The 17,174-nt window shown below is 35.9% G+C and overlaps 4 protein-coding genes across 5 annotated transcripts in view; 1 reads left to right on the forward strand and 3 right to left on the reverse strand.

Moving 5' to 3' along the window:
- ncbp1 (nuclear cap binding protein subunit 1) overlaps positions 1-3,782 on the reverse strand; it is a 23,132-nt gene extending 19,350 nt beyond the window's left edge. Inside the window, exons 1-7 of the mRNA XM_081382254.1 lie at positions 3,395-3,782; positions 2,281-2,372; positions 2,072-2,172; positions 1,809-1,965; positions 1,625-1,732; positions 1,429-1,550; positions 201-270 (exon numbers count right to left, since the gene is read on the reverse strand). Coding sequence (XP_081238380.1) covers positions 201-270; positions 1,429-1,550; positions 1,625-1,732; positions 1,809-1,965; positions 2,072-2,172; positions 2,281-2,372; positions 3,395-3,428 — 684 coding nt within the window. The 5' untranslated portion in view covers positions 3,429-3,782. The remainder of the gene's footprint in view (positions 1-200; positions 271-1,428; positions 1,551-1,624; positions 1,733-1,808; positions 1,966-2,071; positions 2,173-2,280; positions 2,373-3,394) is intronic.
- A 623-nt stretch (positions 3,783-4,405) lies between these two features.
- Positions 4,406-9,005, forward strand: tstd2 (thiosulfate sulfurtransferase like domain containing 2). Its single transcript, XM_081382592.1, has 9 exons — positions 4,406-4,784; positions 5,185-5,474; positions 5,549-5,657; positions 5,740-5,862; positions 6,270-6,375; positions 6,899-7,014; positions 7,086-7,244; positions 7,327-7,465; positions 8,477-9,005. Exons 1-9 carry the CDS (start codon positions 4,671-4,673, stop codon positions 8,707-8,709), a joined length of 1,389 nt encoding a protein of 462 aa, XP_081238718.1. The 5' UTR covers positions 4,406-4,670; the 3' UTR covers positions 8,710-9,005.
- Positions 8,814-10,811, reverse strand: atp6v0e1 (ATPase H+ transporting V0 subunit e1). 2 transcript variants are annotated; one of them, XM_081382593.1, is made up of 4 exons: positions 10,545-10,811; positions 10,051-10,098; positions 9,465-9,584; positions 8,814-9,144 (listed from the first exon to the last, which is right to left on the reverse strand). In XM_081382593.1, the coding sequence occupies exons 1-3, from the start codon at positions 10,646-10,648 to the stop codon at positions 9,491-9,493; spliced, it is 246 nt and encodes an 81-aa protein (XP_081238719.1). In that variant the 5' UTR covers positions 10,649-10,811; the 3' UTR covers positions 8,814-9,144; positions 9,465-9,490. The 2 variants fall into 2 exon arrangements, with proteins under 2 accessions (XP_081238719.1, XP_081238720.1); XM_081382594.1 differs by having other exon boundaries at positions 8,814-9,184.
- A 1,573-nt stretch (positions 10,812-12,384) lies between these two features.
- rpl26 (ribosomal protein L26) lies at positions 12,385-16,139 on the reverse strand. The gene is made up of 4 exons (XM_081381988.1): positions 16,052-16,139; positions 15,191-15,363; positions 14,930-15,070; positions 12,385-12,552 (listed from the first exon to the last, which is right to left on the reverse strand). Exons 2-4 carry the CDS (start codon positions 15,356-15,358, stop codon positions 12,424-12,426), a joined length of 438 nt encoding a protein of 145 aa, XP_081238114.1. The 5' UTR covers positions 15,359-15,363; positions 16,052-16,139; the 3' UTR covers positions 12,385-12,423.
- Positions 16,140-17,174: the final 1,035 nt, after the last annotated feature.

Here is a 17,174-nt window from a genome sequence, read left to right on the forward strand (position 1 = left end):
CAGACTCGCTCCCTCGGTCAAAATCGAGGGAACGAGGGTCTGTCCATATAAACTTCCCACGTCCACTTCACAAAGTGGAACACACTTCAAAATGGCGGCAGGGATTCCTCCGAGGGGAAGTGCTTAGGGAAGTTCGCAAGTGCGTGTCTAAAAGTGGACTGGAACGCAGCCCTGGATGAAGCCTGTGGTCTGACTCTCACCTCTTCCTGTGGGTGGGGCTTTTCTGCAGTCCACACCTGCAGCATGGGAACATGAATCTTCTGACGCCGCCTGAAGCAAAACCCAGATCATGACATTTCACAGCAGACTCCTTTGTACTCTACCAGGATAACCACATTTTAGCTGTCAAACCTCATAATAATTGACAAAATTATTTTTGTAATAATAATAAAAAAAAAAGTTACGGACAGCAGCTTTAAGCTACAAGTTAGTAGTTTTAAAAAGAACAGGATATCAAAACTGGCACCTTTTCCATCAGTGCACATTACAAAGGGACAAATAAACTTGCTTAGGTTTTTAACCCAATAAAACCTACTGTATCATATTTGATACACACATTTCTAAGGCTTCTAAATTATCAACATGATCCAAACTGGTTGTCTGTAATCTGATACATGACTTATTTCGTCTGATTGATAGTTTACACTTTTTCTAGGAAGTAAAACTATAAAACATCCCCATTTAGGTCATGGTTCATGAGTCTTTTTGTTGAGAAATGATTACGGATTTTTTTTAAAGAAAACATAAGAATGACTTATATCGTAATTAACATTTTAATACTTACTGGGCTAAAGCAACTTAGGTTTGCTTGATTATCCATACATAATTATTAGAAAAATCATGTTAAAACATGGCAATCAAATATGAAACATCAGGCTGTTGAGGAACATTTCTTTGTAGCAATCTCTCAATCATCATTACATTGCTATGCATTATTGTTTTGCCCCCACAATAAAACCTACAGAGCTTTGATCATAAAACTATTTAAATATCATATTAATATGACACATCATTGTGACTACTGATATTTACATGCATTTTACGCAAGTAGTCTGCTATACTGTTATGAAGATCCTATTGTTTTGTATTAAAAGCTAATCAGAAAAGTTTTTTCTTCCGACTATGAGCGACATATATATTTTTTTTGTATGTATGTAGCCTATGTATGTATGTATGTATATATATATATACATATATATATATATATATATATATATATTTTTTTTTTTTTTTTTTTTTTGTCTAAATGTTTAATAAACTTTTATATATAAAAAAAAATGTATTTCATATGTCAGGCTTTACAGGGTTAATATCATAGCCTAACATCAAATCCTGGAGTTCTACATTATTTCCCCATGAATATTACATCTCGTGCCATCTTTTCATGCATTTCCGTGTACCATTAATACAGGTGAAAGAGGAACCTACTTTAAATATCCCTCGATTTGGTTAAACAAGCGATCCATTTCCACATCCTTCTTCTCGTACAGCTCCTTGCCAACCCAAGGCAGACTGGACAGCACAACGTACACATACCAGTCAGATCGCACCTGTAAGGACACATCTGTTAGCCTCACGATTATCTATGAACATGATCTGCAAGGCAGCCGGAGGTCACGTTTACCTGTGGTATGTCTTCTTCCTGTGTGACACTGACAAAGTTCTCAAACATTGCAACCATGGAGGGAGCCGCGATGACGTGACAGTTCACCAGATCACTGAGAAAGCGCACCTGCAGAGCACATGGGAAATTAAACACCATCAATAGTTATGATTTTTTTTTATTATAAATGCTAAACAACACATACCAAGTAAAGAGCCTCAGTGTAAAGGTTTGCTTTTAGTGTCTCCTTGAGTTGTCGGATCATGGCCTCCACAAACTCTCCTCCAAAGTTGTAATTGCGAGCATTGAGAAGTCCAACCAGAGTCGTGTAAACCGTCAACTTCTCCGGCAAAAGCCTTGCACTATGCAAAACAAACAAAATGTGTTAAATAACATCCGCTGCATAGTGAGATTCACTTTTCAAGCAAAATGAAGCTAAACTGCATATTTAAAGAGTAGGTCGCTTACACAGCACATAGGATGCGCAGGATTTTGCTTTTATAATTAGGGAGATCCGCCTCCAGGACACCAGCGAGACCCTCCAAATTGCTTTCTAAGGAGGAAGTACTCTGTAAACATACACAAAAAAATTTATATTAATCAGTTGTCTTAAAAATTGTAATTAATGTAATTTAAAAGGCACTTCTGCATAATAAACAAGGCATGTGAGTTGATACCTTCTCTCCCACACGACATATCAGCGACTCCAGGCGGTCTTCAATCTCAATGGGTTCAGACGTCCTCCTCCGTTTGTGAGGCTGGGAGCCGGCTGGAATGAAAAAGTTAAGAACATGAACATATTTTAGGCATTTATAAAAGTGACTTCTATAAAAAAATATATATCCTCCAACAAGGATTTAGGTAGATTTTGTAATTAAGTTAGAACTAACATTTATTTTCATTCAACAAAGCAAACACTGTTAACGGCGAATGTAGATCATCTAAAAAGAGCCACCTATTCAACCTCACCTATTCCACCTAATCAATGTCCGATTGATTATTATTGGTTGGTTGATATTTCGGTTAAAAAATGACTGGAAAAGTTGTAATAGTCTTTTCTTCCCTATTGTGACGTATATGCTAGTTAAACGGCTTCTCAAACCAGAATTGTTTTGTCTATGGGGAATTGATTGGATGGTTGTGATTTGCTATTGCTGTGATGTCATGTGAGTGACAGGTTGTCCCGCCCTCAAGCCAGTAAATGCATCATCAGAGAAGAGAAGTTATTTTGAATAAAGATTATGAGGGCACATTAATTAAAAAATATATAATAATAATAATAATATTAATGACATGCATGGACAAATTACTTATATTTATAAATGATTTTGTAATATTAAAAAACAAGAATAGTCATGGTATTGGTATTGAGAAGCACAAAGGTATAAGCAGCAAAAAAAGTACTGGCTCTGCTGGAATAATGAAATTTCAAATAGAATCTGAATACAGAACCAATCCTAATAGATCCAATCTTACTGTTGTCATTATGTTTTAAAGGGGATTTGCATATTATTATAATCAAGTTCAAAGAGCTTTGTTTATCTGAAAGCTTCCTATCTGCTTAAAAAGTAAGATGTAATTGGTTACTTTGAGCTTTTTTTAAATGCAAATGTACTTAATGCAAATAAACAGACTACAGAAGCCAAACACTGCACCCTTCGGCTGCCATATTATAGTGAGCAAGTATTATATTCGCATTCATAACAGTAAACAAAAAAAAAAACACAATATGAAAATTGCATAAACACACACATCTCTGTCAACGTGCATGCTAACACGCTAACCACTCACCATCACCCTCATCGCTGTGCCTTCGCCTGGACATTTCTCAAGTTTAATAAAAAGACTATTGAAAGAGTATGAAAGAAACACAAAGAATACACTTTTTCAAAATGTTATATATCCACTGAATTGCGTTCAGTAAAGCCTGTAGCTTTGAATGATATCAGCCGTTAGCCACACTAAGAAAATAAAAGCGGTTTGATTTAAGGAAAACACATCCGGCCTAGCAGCTGCGTCAGCGGAAACACGTGTATTGTTGCGACTTGCGACTCGTGATAAGAAGTCCGATTCATTTCCGCAAGTCGGTTCTTTCGAGCAGTTCGTTTTCAGAGTGTAAAAAAAATTGTTCGTTTCCAAACAATTCGAGAAAAATAATCTAGCGATTCCTTTACGTCATGACGTAAAGATTCCTTACCGTATTTTATAGGATTTCCTCCCCTGAACCATTTATTTATTTATTTATTTATTTATTTATTTATTTATTTATTTATTTATTTATTTATTTATTTATTCATTCATTCATTCATTCATTCATTCATTCATTCATTCATTCATTCATTCATTCATTTATGTCTTTTTCTCTTTCTGTAGAGCTGCTTTACAGCAGAATTTGAATTGGTCTCATATCTTATCTGATGAACTTTGCATTAATGATCCTTATTTTCCTCTTTATTAAGCTGCTTTGAAACAATCTGTATTATATAAAGTGCTATAAAAAATAAAAGTGACGACTTTAGTTGATTCAGTTGGTTGTAGCTATATTTATCTGATAAAGACTCATTTAGAACCTAAATAGATAATTTGCATTCACAATAAAAATATTATTATTATTATTATTATTATTATTATTATTATTTTATTATTATTATTATTATTATTAGTTTTACATATTTTTTAAATAAGTGCAAAATCAATTAGAATGTGGGGGTTGATAAAGCTGGCATATAATCAAGAGATAAACATGAACAACTGAACAAAAGAAATGATTCCATTAAAAGATCCGACTCAAAAGAACGATTCGTTCAAAAATGAGTTGGGACTCATTTTCTCCTTACAGACATGAATGCACGTTTAGTTTTCTTGTGTGTTCAGTTTTATTAACCTGTCAATAGTATTTAAGCAATCGGTCCAGGGCTAACGACATAAATAGCACGAAAAGAGGTTGAAAATACTTTATATGAGACATTTTAGCATGACGTTATGTTTTTAAAAATAACAGGACAGTAACTGTTAATGGTTGATTTTCTCTTATAAACAATCATTGGACGACAATATCACAATTATAATGGCAAATGTGCTTGTTGATTTGGATGTTGAGAGTCTTGCTCCAGAAGTCCATAAAGTAAACAAACCTGACTTTTCATCAACAAGGAAACTGTACTCTTATGTCAAGAAAAGGGTGAGTGTAGTGATCATTTTAAGTTGTACTTACTGATATTATGACGATTGCCGTGTTTAAAGGGATAGTTCACCCAAAAATGAAAATTCTGTCATCATTTACTCACCCTCAAGTTGTTCCAAACCTGTATGAATTTCTCTCTTCTATTCAACACAAAAGAAGATATTTTGAAACATGTCGGTAATCAAACAGTTGATGGACCCCGTCGACTTCCATAGTATTTCTTTCATCAACTGTATAATTATCCATGTTCTTCAAAATGTCTTCATTTGTGCTCAAAAGAATAAAGAAATTCATACAGGTTTGAAACAGCTTAAGGGTGAGTAAATGATGACAGAATTTTCATTTTTGGGTGAACTAACCCTTTAATATCGGTCCTTTTTTCCTCCATTGTGTTTAGACGTTTGCAGCATTTGTGGCTTCCAAGAAATTTCCTCCAACCTGTGAAAACACCTCACCAACTCTTTGGCTCTGTTGTGGACAGTCATTCAAAGAGCCATCATCAATCCACAAACATGTTTCCAACAGCCATGCCAGTGAGATTCACCAGCTGACCACTGAGACGCTGGACGTGATGCTTCGGCAGGCTCACAGCGAGGACTCGATGGAAGAGCCCATTAATGATGAATCAACAGATATCTCATCCTGGATCCCTGATACAAGCCATGTTCAAGAGGATGACCTTATCAAGTAGGTGCATTGCAGAATTCTGATATACTCTGCTCTGCTTATGTGAAGATTGATGGAGTTCATCTGTTCTATAGGGGTCCAGGTGAAGTTCTGCTGTATTACTGCTACTGTCGTTTAAATGATCCTCAGATGATTTGTCAGTGGCAGAAAGAGCTTTGTTCAAAATTTCACATGACAGGCAAGGTAAATAACCACGAGTAACTAATAAAATCCATACAAGATCTTTATTGCAATATGTGTTTCTCACATATGTGTTCTTCCACAGGTACGAGTAGCTACAGAGGGTATCAATGGTACAGTTGGTGGAACCAAAACCGCCGCTAATCTTTACGTCAAGGCCATGCTGTCACATCCATCTTTCAAAATAATGCAAGTACATGATTTCAAGGTAAAGCAATTGCCACTGTCCAGAATAACCCTGATAAGGTACACAAAAGAGACAAACTGAATTTAAACAATGCTCATAACCTGAGATCTGAGATTGTGGGGTTTCCACTATAAGATAATGTGGTTTAGAATAATGTGTATTGCACAAGAGGTTATAAGTTCAGACCAGCTCAACTGGCAATTCCTTTTAAAATTGTATCTGTTTTTCACTAGATATATAATGGTGACATATTTGTTTTCATTCAATAGAGGATAATAGAGCATGATATACTTAATTACACAAACTTTTTATTAGGACCTCTAAGGAAACTGTTAATTACTTCAGATTTTTAAGTGGGCTGAGATGAGTTCTGAAGTGTCTAAAAAGCATCTAAAATCACCTATGCACATCATTGACTTTTCCGGCAGAAAAGTGAAGGTGGTGCAGAGTGTTTTTCTGATCTGAAGGTTGGTGTTTACAAAGAAATTGTCCCTATGGGTGTAGATCCCGATATCATCTCCTACAGATTGGCTGGTAAGACTTACAACTGGCTTGAAACATAGAACAGTTGTGTATTCATTGTGTCTTTCTTTAAAATATGCATAAATCTGTTGTATTTATACTGCCATTTATGAGTTTGGAGTCAGTAAGATTTGTTTTTTAAAAGAAATTATTTTTATTCAGCGAGAAAATTGATCAAAAGTGACAGTTGAGACATTTATAATGTTACAAAAGATTTCTATTTTAAGGAAATGATGTTTTGAACTCTGTCTATTCATCAAAAATGATCAAGGTTTCTACTGAAATATTAAAAAGCATTGCTGTTTTCAATATTGATGATAACAAGAAATGTTTCTTGAGAATCAAATCAGCATATTAGAATGATTTCTGAAAGATCATGTGACACTGAAAACTGGAGTGATGATGCATCACAGGAATAAATTACATTTTAAGTTATTTTAAATTGCAATGCTATTTCACAGTATTACTGTTTTTACTGTATTTCTAATCAAATAAATGCAGCCTTGTATTTATGCAAATGTTGTACTTCACAAAGGAATACACTTGGAACCAGAGGAATTTCACAAAGAAGTGAAGGCGTTTGTGGAGAATCAGTCCTCCATTAGTGATACAATACTGCTGGACTGCAGAAACTTCTATGAGAGCAAAATTGTAAGTAGTTTAAAAGTCAATAATGTCAGCACTTTATGCACGTTACAGTTAATAGTTCAGCCTGTTCTCAGGGTCAGTTCGATCAGTGTTTGGCCCCCGATATCCGGAAATTCAGCTACTTCCCAGACTACGTGGAAAAGAATTTGGATCTCTTTCGGGACAAAAAGGTTCTGATGTACTGTACAGGGGGCATCCGCTGTGAACGGGGCTCGGCCTATCTCAGATCAAAAGTGAGTCCGAATTGGGAGGAAAAAAGACTAAACATGCACATCCCTCTAATGGCATCCTCAATCATGAATGTTTTTTCTTCAGAACATATGCAAGGAGGTTTACCAGCTGAAGGGAGGCATTCACAAATACCTTGAGCAGTTCCCCGACGGCTTCTACCGCGGTAAACTCTTTGTGTTTGATGAACGTTATGCCATCGCATTCAATGAGGACATCATCTCAGGTGTGTACTTTTTTTTAAAAGCGTTGTACATCGGAAAAATGCTGACGTGGCCTCATATTCCTCCACTTTTCTTTTAAAAAAATTATTTGTAACAAAAGTATCTTGGGGTGTGCCAAGGGGTCATGCACAATATAAGCCCCAAAAATATGCATTCTGTGAAAATCCATCAGTGTGTCTGTATTTTTGCAAACACACTATGATAATGGAGACTCAGTTCTAATATTTCTCACTATTTAAGATGCAAATCGGGACAGAGACAACACATTCATGACACAGAGCATCACAGACTTACAAACATGTAACTGTCCAAACGGATATATACGCTCCATCCTCTTAAAGCAACACTTAGGAACATTTTTTACCTTAAAATAATGTTTCCAAAATCGTATCAGTGGTTTATCAAGTCGTAACAGGGTGAAAGGCACTTCTGGATTCGCTTTGCAGCCCTATATCTGATATAACCACACTATGCAAGTTTGCCAAACCGGGTTGTGTTTCTGTAGTTCGAATGAGACATAAGAAAACTACAAGTTATAATAATAAACAAGTTATTTAGTTTTCCTTCGTTTCTGATGTCGCAATACCTATGGAGCGAATTATGTGCCATAATTAAACAAACAAATCCAGCATTTTGCAAACTAACTCGATCTACTTCGCAAAGGAAAACTCGACTCGCAAACTAACTCGATCTACTTTGCAAAGGAAAACTCGACTCGCAAACAAACAGAAAGCAATGTGCAAGTACAAAGGTCAGTTTTAGTGCAAATGCAGTGGAGTAGCAAATATGTATTTGTCAGTGGACACTACCTTGTAAGTGGACATCCGCTTCCAACCTGTAGGGCGACCGAAGAGGAAAAGTTCCTTAGTGTTGCTTTAACTAACCTAACTTAAAAAAACTGCCACTCTCAGTAAAAACTATATTTCTCCCTCACTGTTTGATTGAACAACATCAAAATAATCACAAATTGTATATGGAGTGACAAACATAACATTCACTTCTCCTTTCCCCAGACTGCAGATATTGCAGTTGCCCGTGGGATCAGTATCAGCTGTGCTCCACAGACTTCTGCTGTCAGCTGGTGCTGTCGTGTGCCACCTGTAGAGAGAGAGGGCTGACGGCCTGCTGTCCTGTATGCCAAGCCAAAGAGCAAAACCACAGCGACGTCTCCTCTGATGGGCTTCCTCGTCGAGAGGAGTGCGAATGCACAATGTCACGACCCAGAATCCCCAAAGATACACTATGACAAACTCTATGAGTTGAAAATCATCTGTGAACTGTGTGATTTTTAAGAAATCTAATCATGCTTTTTAATAACTTGCTTTTAAAACTGGATGCAATGCAAATCTTCAATTTTTCTGCATTCTTAATTTTATTTGACATACAAAAATCATACATATATAAATGGGACGGGTTAATTTGTCCAACAATAATCATGTCGTTCAACTCAAACTATACACAGACAGTTGATGTATATGTACACAAAGACAAATAAAACATAAGATTTAATTGCATATTATTTCCTTGAACATGAGATCAGATAAATAAAAAAAGAAACACCACAAACAGTCATATGGTAGTCATTCTTTGAGTAAGAGAACAGCATGTAAAGCTTCAAATCACAAGGAGTTTTCCTGATGGTGAGATGTCTCCGTTTTGGCAATGTACAAGCTTCCGGCATCTGCAAATGGTTAAACGGCAAAATATTTAACCTGTCCTAACTGAAAGAAAACAAGTTGATTAAAAGATTGAATTCCACATCTGGAAATAACAGCATAATGAGAGATTTATAAGCAGTAGACCGGTCATTTTTGACCAGGAACATGACAAGGGGGTTTACAGAAATTACCACACAAAAAAAATAAAATAGGAACTTTTTAGTTTAGCATTTTTGGTGAAAAAGAAAATCCTCTCTAGGGCAAAATTACTGGAACTAGAAGTGAGGGTTTATTGATTTACTAAATAAAAAATGTAAGTGCATTTTCAGGATGATCTGCTAACCTGCTTTGTAGATGAACCATTGGATCCTACCCCCAGTGGTAGTAGAGGTACCAGATGGTATCGTTGCTCAGTACTGGTCCAAACAACGGATTCAGCTGTGATAGAATAGCAATCAGCCAGCTGAAATTAAACCAAAAGTACAAAGTGAACAATATGGCAGTCATAAGAAAATACTGCCAAGAGAGACTGAATTTAGGAACAAATGTGGCAGCAAAAAAGCAGTATGCACTGCCCCCTATTGGCTGTTAGATAACAAACACTATCATATTTCTTCAAAATAATAAATAATTCACATCAAACATGCACAGTGCAGAGTTTATAAGCTTATTTAATACATCATACATTTGTAAAATACTATTTACACTTTATTTGTAAGTTTATTATATTAAACTGGAGGAAACTGCACATTGGCCTGGATGTGCTTTATTTCTTTTCTAATCAATACTGGCGTTGCCCGAAGGCTGTAATTGACCTTCAACTGAAACAGAACACAAAAATCTTTATTTTATTACATTAAACAACAGCTACTATTATGAAGTCTCTCTAGACATGTACATTAAAGACAATTTAAAGGCAATGTACTTACAAAAGGTAGCAACAGACTGCAGTTAGTACCAGCATCGTCACAATGACTCTAAAGAGCAAAATACAGATATTGAACACTTGTTAAAAATTCTGTGGATAAACTTAAACGTGTAAACTAGGTTTCTTTGAATCAGCCTCGTCACTTGTCACGGTCACGTGATCCAGTCATACATATCCTAATGTAAAAAAAATAAAAAAAAATATTTCTCAACATATTGAATGTTCATATGTACTTAAATACATTATTTGAATTGAATGTATTTCCTATTGCCATGCTAGTCAAATCACAAACTTTATTTTATTCTGACGCTCACTTGGTTTTCGTAAAGTAAAAACGAATAATGATCAGCTGTTTTGTTTATGAACATTTGTTTTTAGTTTGTCAGGTTTTTAACATTTCAAATATATCGCTAAATAGTTAGAGGTTAATACAGGTGATGTAGTACAGAAAACTTTCGTTTAAGGTAAGTTAACGTTAATGCTAATGTTGCTCACCCTCGATTCGGTCCTTTAGGAATAAACCAGGGAATAACTCCACCAATAAGACCCCAAAACACAGTCATAACTGACATTGATATCGCAAACGATGTAGCCGCCATTATATTTCTTTGTAGGTCGAGTTTATTGACTTATTTTCTATAAAATAAACTTCGTAGACTCCACAGCGCTCGCGCACTCCACTGCTGTGTGGACGTCGATGGTCATGTGACTCGTCGGGCCCTGAAGAGAACAGGCGTATGACTGATGTCTCACCTCTTCCTCTGTAGCCTACTCGATCACACTAAATATATACATCCTTCTTTTGATACTAGATGATTTGGTGATACACAATGTGCATTTTGTAGGATATGTGCCCTGCATATATTTAATTAACATTAGACACGCCACACGAAACCTTTAACCGGTATTAATTATTTAAAATGTCATCCGCTGACTTGTTGCATTGTTAAAACCAATTAGTGCAGCTCTGTGAAACATGCTTATAACAGCAAAACTTTAAAAACATTTCGTAACTTTAAATAAAATAAACGATAACGGAAATAAAATATATATAGTGCAATGCATAAGTGAATACACCCATGCTAAAGTTGACTAAAAAGAGGAATAAAAAATCATATTTTGGAAATTGAACGTAATGCCTTAATTTAAAAAAATAGGAAAAATCCAACCTTTAAGGACACCAATTTTCTTTGTGAATGAATAATGTATCGTAAAGAAATAAATGTTCTTCCTTAAAATACATGGTGCATAAGTTAGTACACCCCTATGTTAAATTCCCATAGAGGCAGGCAGATTTTTATTTTGAAGTATTTTTTTTTTAATTTTTTTTAGGATACTATGCATCCTGATAAAGTTCCATTGGCCTTTGGAATTAAAATAGCCCCACATCATCACATAGCCTTCACCATACCTAGAGATTGGCATGGGGTACTTTCCATAAGATCATCTCTCAATGCAAATCAAACTTGCTTTTAGGCTAACTGAAATAAAACCATGCCAATCTCTAGGTATGCTGAAGGAATACTTAAAAATAAAAATCTGCCTGCCTCTATGGGAATTTAACATAGGGGTGTACTCACTTATGCACCATGTATTTTAAGGAAGAACATTTATTTACGATACATTATTCATTCACAAAGAAAATTGGTGTCCTTAAAGGTTGGATTTTTCCTATTTTTTTTTTTAATTAAGGCATTACGTTTAATTTCCAAAATATTATTTTTTATTCCTCTTTTTAGTCAACTTTAGCATGGGTGTATTCACTTATGCATTGCACTGTAACTTTTAGCTAATTGCCAATGCAACATCACTCATTTTCATAGTTTTACTTGCACTAAAATAATTAAAAACTGCACTTAATAAAAACAACAAAATAGGTAAAATGTTGGTGGACAAATTAAAGCAAAATTTATCTCTAACCAAATAGTTACTATAAAGACTTCCAAGACAATTCTATGCCTGGAAATGAACATTTTAAAATCCCCATATATTTCCAGGTTTTAAACAGCAATGGGAACCCCATTTACTACATATTATACACAGCTTCTGCTCGCCATGACAAAAAGACTGTGACAAAACCCAGCAGTTAAACAAGTGGTCAAACAGGAAGTATAAGTAGTTCCCTGTCTCTTCCCTATCTGTGAAGCAGTTTAAAAATGTCCCTACTTTTGTCTAGTTTGTGTTAAGGAACCAGCTATTGCTCAAACTGTGATTTTCTGTTATGTTATTTTAAAAGAAAACACTGGGTTGAGCTTAAATCCAAATTCTTCCACTTCAAGTTCAATTTATACCAAAGCCAACACTCTTTCATATAAAAGACAAAAGCACAGAAATGCAGGTTTTACAGTCTTTTATTGTTAGCAAAAAAATCATTTCACTCCTGCATTTTCTCGATGGTTTCCTCCTTGTATTTGCCCTTGTCCTTTATGTCCTGTCGGGACTTGGCCTTGCGCTCAAGAATCTTCTTGCGATCCTTGTCAAGCTTTAGCCTGGTGATCACCACCTGAAGAACAAAAAGATTGATTCATTTTGAGAACACTTCCATCAACATAAAACAGCACGAAATATCCAAAAGTTTATGCAATTGATCATAAATTAATGCATACGTCCATTTTGATAATGCAGTTAAATACAGGAGATAATTTGCAATCTGAGAGAAAGGATTTATATATATGGATTAAAGTAATTCAGAGCTGACAAGATGGGCTTTTAAGATCTGTAGTTTTCACAAAAGCCCTGGAGCGGTCAAAAGAACTTTTGATAAGAATCAAATGAGGAATTAAACAGAAAGAGTACACAATGTTTATTACATATTTGCTTGCATTGTAACAATACAAAGCTGGTTGAAAATCAGCAGGTACCCTTTAGGTAACTAGTTCTACAACTACAAGTAATGAAATGCGATCCTGTAAGCTTATGCATTGGCAGATTGATGACAACTCAAGCAGAACAATCAGATGCTTAATTTCTCATAAACAAGTAACCCCTGATGACATGCATAATTTGGACATTGAAATATCTAACAGAGCACTTGTTAAAACATCAGTCAGTAGCTCTAGGAAATGAAGTAACAGTCTGTAGGCGCGTTTCCATTACAGATTTGTGCAAAACCTTCGCGATTTTTTCTAAATGTCGACAAAAAAAGATTGCGAAATGATGGCGTTTCCATTAACCGATGTTATGCGACTAAGCATTATTTTTTCCTCTTGCGATAAGTCATTCCTAAAATCATGGCGACGGATGTTGGTAGGTTTACGTATATCCCAGCCACTGCACTGGCCATTAATATTACTCGAAGGAGACGCATGTGTGTTATCCAAGCATTAATGGTAAGGAAAGTCCCTTATACTTGGAGCTGGTGTTTCTCCCTCATATCTGCTTCGAGGTCTTGATTGTGGCATTTCTTTGAGGTTTGGAATCCAGTATTCCTGTAATTCTTCTGTCTTTATAAATTTAATAAAGAACTGTCTCGTATTCTATCCAAACATACCTTGTCATCTACGTCAGGTGACCTGTAAATGCGCAAAAACTGTTTCCAATGCAGTGTTGCGAAATATTTCTTTCGAATTGCCTAAAAACCCACCTCATGCGAGCGTAAAAACTTTTTTGCGATAAATGGGAGTTTTTGCGAAATTGACGTGTTTCCATTGGGCGTATTTTCAGTTTGCAATTTGTGCAATTTGAAGTGTAATGGAAACGCAGCTAGTGTCTGTTCATTAATACTGGAAAGATGTCAGAAATGTGTAGTCAATTTATGAGTGACAATTGTTACTCAAATTCACCAAAACACAGCTTGTTTTGATGCAATAAAACTAGTTCCAGACTTCATCTGTGATTGGGTTAAATTGCTGAATATACATTTTAGCATGCTGTTTATGTAATGCAGATTAATAATCTGTAAACTTACTGCAAATTTTTTTTGTTTTATCACTAACCACATGTATCAAATGCAGTTATTATTGATGATATATATACATATATATTTTAGATTCAATATTTTTATAGATTAGTGGCATTGGCTGATAACCAGATTGCCCAATTGCATAAAGGTGGTCAAATTTACATTTGCTTGATAAAATTCAGTCATTTCAATTGAAATGTAAAAAAAAAAAAAAAAAAGCCCACATAGATTGCTCATTTTCAAGATGGTCACGTCAATTCGCCGCGTTGTCCGATAGAAAGCTGTTTGGTTTGAAAGTGACTTGTGTATGAGCAGCGGTTCATGCATCACAACACTGACAATGGACCTTTTTGGCAAAATTTTGCCTGACTATTGTTTAACACTCGCTAGCCTAATGCCTGCTACAGACTGTGCGATTTCGCCAATCCTATAAGATCATAACAAATCACATTGTACGGCATGAATAAATTCAGGCAATAATTGATAAACTTGGGTAGGACATATGAAACCCTTTGAATCGTAGGCTACGACGTAAGTTAGTATATAGACGAATAAGATATCACCAGCATGCTCTAGCGGTAAACAAATAGAGCAAGATTAATCGCACTTTAGCAATTGAAGTTTTTATGTGTGCTGAAAAAAACAGGTGACTATGGACACGGTCGTGGCTGTGGAAGAGAGGCCAACATGGCATGCCAATTTTGGAGCTTGAGGTGGGTTAAGTTTTAACGCTATGTCGCACTGATCAATACAACATTTAATGTTGTATTTTTATTGGCTAATCAGTAGACGTAGGTCGTAACAGCAAACACACTGAGATCATCATGCTAAATTTATGACAAAAAAAAGAAACCTTATTGTAAAGTGTTACCAAATTTCATTTAGAATATATCTGCCATCCTGCCCTTTGGATATAGGACAACCACTAGTATGACACTCGTGTCTTGCATGTAAACAATTATCTGGATATAATACACACCTTGCTGGGGTGGATGCCAACATGGACTGTGGTGCCGTTGGCCTTCTCACGCTGCACACGCTCGATGTAAATGACGTACTTCTTTCTGTAGACCTGGACAACTTTGCCAATCTGCTGGCCTTTGTAGTGTCCCCTGACAACCTGGCGATGAGGGGAAATAAAGCACGGGACGTTACGGTAACATGCTTAGAAACTAAATGACATTTCAATACATGAGACTGCATTTATAAATCTGGCAGAAAAACCGAATAACGTCCTCACCTGGACCTCATCGTCCTTGCGGATGGGCATGGATCTTACGTTGTACTTCTGGCGAAGCTCTTTGGACAGAGGGGAGGACATGATCTTCCTGCGGATGTGAGAAGGGGCATTGAAGTGCCTCTTGCGGTTCTTGCGCCGGGAGGATGTCACAAATTTATTGAGCTTCATGATGGCTGGTAATGGAAGAGGACAATTAAAATTCAACTTCAATTATAAGTAGCATCTGCTAAATGAATAAAAGTAAACTTAAACAATTTAGGCTATGTGACAAATAAGCCACACTCAAGACAGATTCTAAGATAAACAGCATTCACTTAATTAAACTGGCTGTCTAGCATTACTGTCACTAATTTGGGTTCATTTAATTCAGCGTAGCACATCTCTCTATGAACAAATCAGAAATTCTAACACGAAACACTGCACTCGAAGCTTATGAATTCATGTCTTGATAACACACGGTGTATTTCTCAGCTCGTGCTATTGCTATACTGTTATTTCAACTTGACATGACACTAAGCATACATACATACCTAAATTTCATATGTATATTGTGCTTCGAGTGTTTAAACGCGACACGATTAAAACAGCCTATAACACGCATAAACGGAAAGCATAGCCGTGTGTTTTGGGCAAAGTTAAGGTAACGTTATTCACACGGGAGAACAGTGCTCCTACAGTAGCAACTGGCTGAACTTTAGAGGCTAAATCATCCACAATGTTGTACTGCGAGTGTAAAATATCACGGATAACTAGAACATACGGATATTGTGTAGCGATAATGTGTGTTTTAAACTTTGAGGACCTAAATTCCACGAGGATGGCAAAGGATGTTTGAGAAATGCTTTAGCAATCTTGGCTTACCCTGCCGACTTGTCTCTATGGCCGCCGGAAAAGAGACTCTAGAACTACTTCCGCCAGAATTAGTTGCAGCGCAAACCTCGCGAGATCATCATGGATAGAATGGGATTTCAAAGTAACTACCTATTTTTTATGGCAGGGTGACAACAACACAGACAAATGAATAGCCATAAACTAGGCTAGGCCTACATTAGAAAGAAAAAAACACCAGATATAAAAGTATAAAATATGATGACAGGACAGCGCTTTACAGATAAAAGTGGACGCGTTCGCGTTTATCTCTTAGGTGTTGATTCGATTTTTACTGAATAAATCTGATTTACAAAATTAATTCAAAACAAATATATAAAATTAAAACTCTTAAAATTGATACAGTTTAAATTAACAGTCAGTTACTAGTCCTTTTAATTCAATATTTTAAAAGATAATTTGCCAAACAAACGTGCAAATTCTCTGAGCTCAGCTCATCATGTCCATATAAAAGTATGATTGCCCTCCCGAAAAGTCCAGTTTAAGCTGGGAGCTGTGTTTTGGAACATGGTAGCTGGTTTATTTGGTTCGAGCTGGATATTAGCTGGTCCAAGGTTGTCATTTGCTGGTGGACCAACCACAGTGTCCCAAAACCAGCTTGATTACATGTTGCTGATTCAAGACGCATACCAGCTAGAAACCATATTCCACAAACACAACTTAAACTGGACTTTCCAGCAGTTAATTACCAATCTAAGATGCAATGAACTGCCAGGCACCAAGTTACTGCTCTTAAACATAAACATTTGCCCCTTGTAATTTTTATCAGTGTCTTATAAGTAACACATTTTTACAGACTCGTTCCAAATCCATTCTGATATCTTAACATCTTTGAATTCCCATATTCACAGAACCAAGTCAAGATAAAAATCTGCAGAAATATCAATATTTGTATGTTCTATCATTATATTTATTATGGATAAACAGCCATTGTCCAAATGTAAAACATCATAATTTCTTGTAAAGTGTCACAGGTGCTTTAACTTCAACAAAAAAATCCATGCCAGGGACTTCTTTTGTCAAAAGGTTATACAGAAGAAGAAAAGAAGGCAAATCTGAGTCACTTCATTTTCTTAGAATAATATAATCGTCAGTG

This window comes from Scardinius erythrophthalmus, assembly GCF_964197995.2.
Source record: "Scardinius erythrophthalmus genome assembly, chromosome: 13".
NCBI classification, from domain to species: Eukaryota; Metazoa; Chordata; class Actinopteri; order Cypriniformes; family Leuciscidae; genus Scardinius; species Scardinius erythrophthalmus.

Bases quoted from the DNA above. Each gene is read 5' to 3' on its own strand.
- tstd2 (XM_081382592.1), top strand. From the start codon at position 4,671: ATGGCAAATGTGCTTGTTGATTTGGATGTTGAGAGTCTTGCTCCAGAA. The intron at 5,863-6,269 runs GTAAAGCAATTG...CTTTTCCGGCAG, and splicing joins TGCAAGTACATGATTTCAAG to AAAAGTGAAGGTGGTGCAGA. The intron at 6,376-6,898 runs GTAAGACTTACA...TACTTCACAAAG, and splicing joins CATCTCCTACAGATTGGCTG to GAATACACTTGGAACCAGAG.
- atp6v0e1 (XM_081382593.1), bottom strand. From the start codon at position 10,648: ATGGCGGCTACATCGTTTGCGATATCAATGTCAGTTATGACTGTGTTT. The intron at 10,099-10,544 runs GTGAGCAACATT...TTTGCTCTTTAG, and splicing joins CCTAAAGGACCGAATCGAGG to AGTCATTGTGACGATGCTGG. The intron at 9,585-10,050 runs GTAAGTACATTG...GTTTAATTTCAG, and splicing joins GCAGTCTGTTGCTACCTTTT to CTGGCTGATTGCTATTCTAT.
- rpl26 (XM_081381988.1), bottom strand. From the start codon at position 15,358: ATGAAGCTCAATAAATTTGTGACATCCTCCCGGCGCAAGAACCGCAAG. The intron at 15,071-15,190 runs GTGAGGACGTTA...CCTCATCGCCAG, and splicing joins GCAAGGACGATGAGGTCCAG to GTTGTCAGGGGACACTACAA. The intron at 12,553-14,929 runs GTGTGTATTATA...TTTGTTCTTCAG, and splicing joins TTGGCATCCACCCCAGCAAG to GTGGTGATCACCAGGCTAAA.